General features: G+C 46.5%; 1 protein-coding gene across 2 annotated transcripts; it reads right to left on the minus strand.

The window, feature by feature from the left end:
• Window positions 1-263: 263 nt before the first annotated feature.
• Homez (homeobox and leucine zipper encoding) lies at window positions 264-7055 on the minus strand. 2 transcript variants are annotated; one of them, XM_028788501.1, is made up of 3 exons: window positions 6961-7055; window positions 2712-2965; window positions 264-2144 (listed from the first exon to the last, which is right to left on the minus strand). In XM_028788501.1, the coding sequence occupies exons 2-3, from the start codon at window positions 2931-2933 to the stop codon at window positions 1383-1385; spliced, it is 984 nt and encodes a 327-aa protein (XP_028644334.1). In that variant the 5' UTR covers window positions 2934-2965; window positions 6961-7055; the 3' UTR covers window positions 264-1382. The 2 variants fall into 2 exon arrangements, with proteins under 2 accessions (XP_028644334.1, XP_028644333.1); XM_028788500.1 differs by having other exon boundaries at window positions 264-2965.
• Window positions 7056-9496: the final 2441 nt, after the last annotated feature.

Below are 9496 nucleotides of genomic sequence, written 5' to 3' on the forward strand. Positions count from 1 at the left end.
GGCAAGCATTTAAAAAATGAAGATGGGGCTAGAGAGATGGCTTAGCAGTTAAGAGCACTGACTGCTCTTCCAGAGGTCCTGAGTTCAATTCCCATCAACCACGTGGTAGCTCACAGCCGTGTGTAGTGGGATCTGATGCCCCCTTCTGGTGTGTCTGAGGACAGTAGCAGTGTACTCACACACATAGTAACAGGATAGTAACTCACACACATAAATGAAGGTGGGTGGATAGAGACCTAGCTTTAAACATAGGAGTGGCAAAGTGGAGAAGAGAAAGGATTTTATTTTTAGCCTTTTTAATTATTATTTTAGCAATTTGGGGCTTGTACTCTATTTTCAGATGACTAACCAATGGTTACCAGAGATTCCCCGTTCTAGAACATCATTGAGTTAGAAGACCATGGTCCTTCTGTCCACAAGACAGATCCTATAAAGAGGGAAACATCTCTTGTTAGATACAAACTGAAGCACTAGTAAAAAAGGAAAGAAAACAACAACAACAACCTAACAATCTATATCAATCTGGGCAGAAAGTAGTGTCAGGTTTGTAAATCCAAACCTGTAACTACTCCACCGCCCTTCTCCTCTGTCATACTGTAATGTTTCAAAACAGATTCTCACGTAGTACAGGTTGGCCTTTATATGTAGTCAAGGCAGACCCTGAATTCCTTGATCTTCCTGCCTTTACCTGCCAAGGATGGCAGTCACAGGGACTATGCCTGGCTCATTCCCACCCCCAATAAATATACAGACTAATATTCATACTCTGATTACTAAAAAATTTCACAAACTCTGTAAAGATTTACCCTGAGACAATAGTGAGCAAAGAGGGGGATTTCACAGAAATAAAATGGTAGAGAGCAGATTGGTCCCAGTGTCACAAGCAAGAACAGTCTGCTGTGAATTAGTGGCAAATCGAGTGAGACATCATCAAAAGGGTCTGAGGACATGTCTATTACAAAACCAGGCCACTGCAAATACTAGCTTCAGTGTGCTTGCACGTGCTTAGAAAGACAGACAGGCACAAAGGGCTCTCTGACAAATGCTGGGTGCATTGGGATCAACTGGATCACAATCCTCTCCTGTCACATGGGGCTGAGACATGACACAAGCATCCTCAAGAACAAGAGCAGAGCACGAGCTCCTTTCAGCCATTATCTGCCCAGATCCCAAACTCTCTCTACATGGAGGTTGGAGAATTGGATTTGTGTTGATCCAAGACTTCAGTTTATCCTGGTCACCCTCTCCAGTCTACTGTCAGATCACCCACTTTGCCTACTCAAGAACACAAAAGTTTTTACAAGAGCAATTTCAAAAAGGTTTGACCAGTCACTAAGTTGGTTAATATTTCAGTAATAGACTCCCCTTTGCCTCAGCCTCCCTCAGTCCTGTATGATTACATCATCATCATCATCATCATCTTCCTCCTCCTCTTCTTCCTCACCATCTTCTGGCAGTTCTTCATCCTCCTCTTCCTCTTCCTCTTCATCAAGACAAACTACTACTTCAGCTGGCTTAGGCAACCGAGAGTCAAACCAGTCCAGCACTTGCTGAGTGCTTAGTCTTGATGCCTGACTCAGTTTAAGGATATCAGCCTCCTGCAGCTGCTGATGGGCTGCCCAGTACCTCTCCAAAGGTCGTATATCTGGTGGGGGTGGTGGGGCTGGCAGAGGTGGTGTCTTGGCCCATTCTTTCAAGGAACGAGTTGATGCAGTGGGAATGGCTGGATCTTGAAAACTAGGAGTACCAAGTACTGCATTGTCCCGAAACCATTTCAGCTGTCCATGCTTCAAGGCATATCGTGTATCACCAAACCACTGAATGATCTCAGGGCGAGGTAAACCAGTGATCTGTTCTAATTTATGGTAATCTTCTCGTCGTGCCCATTGGCACTGTAGGAAAAATGATTTGAGAATGGCCAACTGTTCTTTGGTTTTACGCTTAGTCTTTCGCTGGTGTTGCATATCTGGGGAAAGGTATTCTGTGGGACCAACCCTACTTGGTACTGAGTTATTCCGTAGCCTTTGGGGCCAGAGTGGTTCTACTTGTGGAGACAGTGCCTGCTCACTAGGTGAGAATGACTGTGAGATATAACCCAAAGGCTGGAGGGGTTTAGGGGTGGCAGTGGTTCCATTAGCCAGTACCTGGAAAGAGGGAGAAGAGGTAGAGGAAGATGGAGGCGTTCCACTAGATTCGGATTCCTCCTTACAACTATTGTCAAGTAATGAGATCAGTGGGGAATTATCTGGCTGATGGACAGCTGTGGAGTGATTCCAGGAAGCAGTCCCTCCACCACATGACTGGTCTGGACCCCCGCCTGCCTGCTCCTTAGAGAGGCCACTGATCTGAAGATCCTGACAATCTGATTGGTGGGAGAATGTTCTGCTGCCCATCATCAAAGGCTCCTTAACTTTCTGATGATTCAGTGGCAGCTTTGATACCTGAGAGGGCTCCTCAGGCTCAACCTTCAACCCTTTCATAGGAGTGGGCTCACTAAGCACCAGAGGACTCAGTCCAAGAGCAACCTGCTCTGGAGGTGGCACTGGAGGCATCTCCTGTGCCGGCCTCACTGCGTAATGTGTGAAAGAGAGAAGAGACTTGAAAAGGAGCTGGTCTCGGTGGTACACCACTCTGGCTCGAGTCTCTTCTATCTCTTCAGATGACCAGCTAATGCCACAGCGGAGACGTTGGGCCATAAACCAGGTCTTTACCTTCTCCATCTGCAGCCCATGCCGCAGGCAGAGGAGAGCAATATCTGCCAGGCTTGGATAGGGGAAGTAGCTGAAGGCTTGTAGCAGGTGCTCATTTCTGTCCAGCTCACTGGTTTGAACCGCTTGAGTCCACACAAGCTGTAGCTCCTCGGAGACTGGCGGGAGACAGACAAGCCCTGCTGCCGAGCTGTTGAGACTGCTGGCATCTTTATTAGGACTCATGTCGTATTCTAGTTTGTTCCCTTCAGAGACAGCTGTAAGAAAAGAAACAGTTCCACTACCATTTAATCTTTACCAAACTACTGAAACCAAACAATTTCTGTTTGAATCATGTTATATTGCTCCTAAATGCTAAGTGGAAGCAGCTTATGAATTCTAAGCTCCTGCCGCTTAGCATCTAACTCTGGGTAAGCCACTGAAACCCTAATGATTCTCCACTCCATTTCCCTCCTCTGTAAAGAATGTTGTGCTTACAGAAAAGTTACATATTGTCATCAAGCATATGTTGTGTGCCAGGTGTAATAAATTAAGGAACAGCAGCTTTGGGAGATGGAGGTTTGGTGTATAGCAGGCTTAAGGTTAACAGACTTGAAGTTAATTTGTCCTTAGCCAAGTTATTTCACCTAAGGCTTAGTTTATCAGAGAAAAGGGCACCCCTATCTGTGAAGTCTAAACTGGGTAGAAGTCAGAGCCTTCTGGTGGGCAGGCAGTTTAACAATGAGCTATATACAGCTCCAGCCCCATGATTTTATATTCTGTATTTTGAGGTTTTGAAACAATTTCAGAATGGATTTTGCTGTTCATATATATATGGGCTGGAGAGAAGACTCAGTGCTTTAAGAGTACTTGGCTGCTCTTCCAGAGGACATAGGTTCAGTTCTAACATCTACAAGGTGGCTCACAACCATCTGTAATTCCAGTTCCAGGACACCTGATGCCCTCTTCTGGCCTCTGTGGGCATTGCATGCATGTGCTGAATAGACATAAGTGCAACAAAATATCCATACGTGTAAAATAAAATGGAAAAAAAGAAAAATAGGGCTATAGACATGTCTGAGATTGAAGGTGTGGGCCACTATACCCAGCTAGAATCAAGACTTTGCTGTGTAGCTGGTAAATTCTCTGGAAGAGTCAATCTTTCAATTAGGAGCACACTACAACCAAGATGGCTCATAAGAATGACAAGTAGGGGCCAGCCACAATGGCACAATATAAAGAGACTGTCTCTAAAGCAAGAGTGACAAGGAGGATAGACCAGTGTTCTTAACACTGGTTCTTGTGCCTCCATTTTGGACTGGATAGAGAAAGAGAATCAAAACTAGAGGGTTTCTACCTGGGCAGAGATGGTGGTGGTAAACCTCTTTCGAATAATCACACCTGCATCCTTATTACAGATGCCAGAGATATTATTCTGTGTAGCCATTAATTTAAAAAATACACTTGTAACACTCTTCCTTCCCTTTGATTTCTAACATCCCCAGACAGACAGGAAGGACAAGCAGCCTAAACTTGAAATTTAGCTGCTGTCCATTCACTGGCAGGGAGAAAAAGCACTTTGGGATGTTCAGTTGAACACAGGTTTGTATTAAAACAAGACAAATCAGAAAACTGGATATGATCCTGCTCAATTCCTAAGTCTTTATTCAAATAAGATCTGAAATGGTGCCTAAGGTATGTCTGGGTAATACAATGTTAAGGGTCTTAAGGACTTTTATGATGTTTAACTTAAGTGCTTCTGAACTTTTTAGATCATCAACTTCTTTGAGAATCAGATAAAAATCATAGAGCTTTGGGCTGGAGAGATGGCTCAGCACAGGTTCAATTCCAAGCAACTCATATCAGGTGACTCATAACCACCTGTAACTCCAGTTTCAGGGGATCCAAAGCCCTCTGGTTTCCATGGGCTTGATTGTATGGACTGCACACAAACTCACACAGACGCACACAAATCAATCTTTTTTTTTTCCCCAAACCTTCCAAAATTTATAACTTAAAAACGTATGCCCAATACAAGTCACACTTGTACTCACAGACATCACTGCCCAGATACCAGCTTCAGGTCTCTGTTTATAAGTCTTCCTAACTTAATGAAGGCAGTGTGATATCTGACTTAGAAGTGAACAAGCAACTTGATGTAAACAAATGGAAGGACTGGGAGACAAGTGGTACGGCTGTCTAGAAGGGACAGTTACCTGTGGTACCAGATGGTTTGGGAAAGGTGCTAAATGGTTCAGAAGCCTGATTTAACTGACCCACTAGATTAAATGATCAATACCCAGTGTCCTTGATATGCAAGGTTAGCTACTGTTTAGGGCAACACACTAGCTTTATTCAGTTGTCATGCTTGAAACAGTGCTTCTCCAACTGTTTATACCCTGTTGGGAGCCGACTCTTAGCCGAAAGTGGCTATCATCTTTACAGCCATCTTGAGCCATATACCCTGACAAGAGACTTGTTTCAACAGCCTGCAATAGCTGAGCGCACTCTGATAAACATCTTGTTACACTGTTTAGTGCCCCCAGCTGCCAGGTGCTCCTGGTATCCATGGCTACAAGGCACGTGACGTAGTGGCTTCAGTTGAGATTGTCCACGAGGGCAAGTCACGTGGTAAAGGGTATAAATACCCGGATTTCCTGTCTATTGAGGAGTGAGGAGTAGGAGGTAGAAAGTAGGAGGTAGTGAGTAGTAGGAGGTAGTAGGAAGTAGGAAGTAGAGGAAGGAGTGAGAAAGTGAGAGGTGTCAGGAGACTGAAGGAGTGAGAATATAGTAAGAAGAGAGGAGAATAAAGAAGAGACTTGAAGAGACGCCACCGGACTCTGTCTTGTATCTATCTTTTGCGTCTCTCGCCCCTTTTTTCCCCTTCCTCCGTCCCCACTCTCTCTCTTGCTAGACCCTGGCCTGCGGACCGGAGCAGCAGAACCGGCCGGCCTTTACAAAGTAGCAGAACCTGATGGCCGTTACAAAAGAAACGGCAGTTACAATACCCCCACACAACTGCCCACTTCTGGGTCATCTCTGGGTATCTATATAATAACGTAATTAAAACATCGTGCAAACCTATTAAAATATGGGAACTAAGACAGCTCAGCATGCTGAGGCAGAAGATGATCACAAATTTGAGGCCAGTGTGAGCTACACAGTAAAAATGTATAAACAGAAAATTAAATGCTTTGGAGAGACTAATTCAAGAATATGCATTAAAACCCTGCCCAATTAGGAGTGGACAAGGCAACTGTGGAAGACTGAAGTGAGTGTGTTCCAACTCTGATAGGTTCCAAAGGTCCAATCACCTCACTCTGAAGAAAGCCAAACTGGAAATAACATGACCAAAGTGAGTAGCTCTCACCTAGAGTGGGAATTACCTGGGAAACTTAGAAGGCCACCCTCCTCCCCATTCTCTTCTGATTAATGGACTGGGACACAGGCATTCATAGCCTTAAAGTTCTCAGGGTGCAGTTAATACTAGAAAAGACGAGTTAAACAATACACCAAAGACTGGTGAAGTTTACTTTCAATTGTAAGGTTTAGGATAATTCATGTATCTTAATTTTTCGATTTCGTTGGCTTTTGCAACTACTATCTACCTAGCCTAATACATGGATTTGAAACATATGACGAAGACTCATAATACGCATCGATCTAGTCCCACACTGATTTTCAGACAAGTCTCAAGCTTGAGTTTCTTTCCAGCTAACAATTATCAGATAGGGACGCAACACCAGGAAACTGTGAGGACTTTTCGTTTCCCGGTTGGTTTTCTCAGTAAGGCGGGGCACGAGAGTCGGGGCCAGTTGTTTGTTTGTTTGTTTGTTTGTTTGAAACCTTTCATTCTCAAATGGCAGTGCTACCCAGAAGGGAGGTCTAGTTGTATATGCCTGTTGAGGTCGCCAGGAGGTAGTCATGGGGACAGAGGAAGCCCAGGGGGCAGTCTGAAGGGCCCGGAACTGGGTCAGAGAACAAAAAGTTGCAGCACTTGGGGCGGTGAGCTCCAGGAAGCAGGTGAACCTGCATCCTCGCAGAGGGCGTCCTAACCCAATCTTTCCCATCCCCCCTACATACACTCCTTGGCCTTCCCCGGTTACAACAACACAGATTCGAAAGTCCAGGGGAGGAAAGAGGGGACAGAACTAGACGACTTCCAACGGAGGATTCTCCTCCCACCACGAGGATGGGGCTCTGAGGGTCGGAGGTGTTGCACCGACCGGGAGGCAGGCCCATGGGCTGGGGGTGGGGGGAGTCGGTCACTCACCACGGCGCGGCCCCGTGCAGCGGCTCCCAGCCTCGCACCGCGGGCCGGGGCGGGAAGGGGGTAAGAGGGCAGGGGATCCAAGAGAGAGGGAAAGGGGCTGCGGCACGCCCGACTCCCGGCACCCCAGCCACGCGAAACCCTGGACCGCCGCTGCACCCCCCCCCCCCCCGCCCCTGGAACGAGGCGCTCCGCCCCTACCAGTGCGGCTTGGAGGCGGGGGCGGGGCCGAGGTCGGGATTGGTGGGTGGGCAACAGCACAATGTACTGGGTCGGCCATTGGCTGCGTGGGTCCCGGCAGAGGTCCGCGATTGGCTGCGGAGACCCGGTCAGTGTAGGCGCGTGGGGCTGGGAACACGTCTTCCTGGGCACGGCGCCGGCTGTGGACCTCGGCATCTTGTGGTTCTTCCGAAGTTCTTTACTGAACTGACCCCCGGTCCTGCAGGAAGACCTTCGGAAGACCTTTTAAAACATTTACCACCAGTCTTAAACTGGAGCCCAATTGCCACCAGCAGCGGCAGCCGTGACGAAACGCTTAAAGCCACCCAGAATGTGCACAAGGAGGATCGGATGTTTAGCCCCGAGAAAGATGAGCATCTTAAGTATCCAGAGACTTCTGCCACTTCTGAGGTCAATGTGGCGAAAGTGTTCTCAATGACGAAATACTCTGGGTTTCGCTGTTTGGGTGTAACAAGATGTGCTGTTTACTAAACCATACTTCCACAGGGTACGAAGTTCTCAACCAAATTTAGAATATTTAAGATTTCCCATCTTACTGGAAACAGCACTTCTGAAGTGACTTGTGTTGTTGACATTTGAAAAGGCCCCATCTTGGTTATTTAGGTCACTTAAAAGGCAGTATCAGTCTTTGCTTGTATTCTCAGACCTCACCATTGACTCTTCCTTACCTACTGTCGCATGAACTTTTCTTGAAAAGAACAAATGGAGGCTGAAAAGATGGCTCAGAGGTTAAGAGCACATGCTGCTCTGGCGAAAGACCTGAGTTAGGTTCCCAGCACCTACATCACAGTCACCTGTAACTCCAGGTGGTCTGAAGCCCTCTTCTAGACCTTGTGACCACGTGCGCTGACCGCACACATCCCTTGTTGTTCCCCCCACACCCAGAAGTTTAAAAAATAAATCTTAACAAAAACTCTAGCCGGGCAGTGGTGGTGCATGCCTTTAATCCTAGCACTTGGGAGGCAGAGGCAGGCAGATTTCTGAGTTCGAGACCAGCCTGGTCTACAGACTGTGTTCCAGAACAGCCAGGACTACACGTAGAAACCTTGTCTCCAGAAACAAAACAAAAACACAAACAAACAAAAACTCTAAATGGCTATCAAAGATGGCCAAAGAGATGACTTCATTCAAGCACTCAAGTATTGCTTGGTGAATGGTGTGTGTGTAATGGTGTGGGTGTGCGTGCGTGTGTGTGTGTGTGTGTGTGTGTGTGTGTGTTTGAGATAGTGTTCCTTTCTGTAGCCTTGGCTGTCCTGGAACTTGATCTGTGGACCAGGCTGGCCTCAAACTCAGAGATCCGTCTGCCTCTGCCTCCTGAATTCTGGGATTATAAACTTGCAACACCACCGCCCAGCTGGTGAATCAGACTTTAATTGGGTTACTTACAGAAGCATGAGCAATTAATCAGTGGCTGTGCTAATGAATTAAGTGTCTCCCTCATTCCAACAACTGTTAACTGCTTATACACCCTCAGGGAATGGAGGGAGCCGTGTGAGCTCCTCCCCCAAAAACCTCCCGGGTTTTTCTGTAAGGGGTGTGGGTGGGGCCTTATGAGTCACGGGCACAAGTGGCACCGGCCTCAGTTGTGTGGATCTCCTTGCAGGTGACCACACACAGTCTGAATTCAAGAATGGACACTTTTACCATTCACTAAGGACAGCGTTCCATTCCACATTTCCTTACCAAGAAACCAGATACAAAACTCGTTTCATTTTCAAGGGTTCCACTCCAAAACCTAGAGCTCTTTGCAGGCTGGCAGATCTTAAACCTCTCTGCTTTGACGCTGAGCTGTATTTTCTGTTGCTAGCCTGTTATTTGCCCCCAATCCCTTTCCTCGATGCACTAACTCAATCTCAACATTAAAAGCCATCTATGTCCACAAGTGCCTGGCCAAAACATAGTGAAGGTAAACAAGGAAAAATAGGCTCCTTTAAAAGACCCTTTGGGGGCTGGAGAGATGGCTCAGGGGTTAAGAGCACTGGCCCCTCTTCCAGAGGTCATGAGTTCAATTCCCAGCAACCACATCATGGCTCACAACCATCTATATATTGGATCCAATGCCCTCTTCACATAAGTAAATAAATCTTTTTTTTTTTTTTGAAGACCCATGTGAACTGTCAGGTATTGCAGGATATTTGATCACACTGGGAACCTCAAGATTGTGTTATTTACTGGAAAAACCTGTTTTTAGTTGTGGTGTGGCTCAGCCTCAGCCCACACCTTTAATCCAGGAGCTTTCTGCTTGAATATTGTAAACAGAATTAAATAAAGTCCACCTTAGGTCAAGAGGCAGAGCAGG

The sequence above is a fragment of the Grammomys surdaster genome, unplaced genomic scaffold, assembly GCF_004785775.1.
Source record: "Grammomys surdaster isolate TR1022 unplaced genomic scaffold, NIH_TR_1.0 125750, whole genome shotgun sequence".
NCBI classification, from domain to species: Eukaryota; Metazoa; Chordata; class Mammalia; order Rodentia; family Muridae; genus Grammomys; species Grammomys surdaster.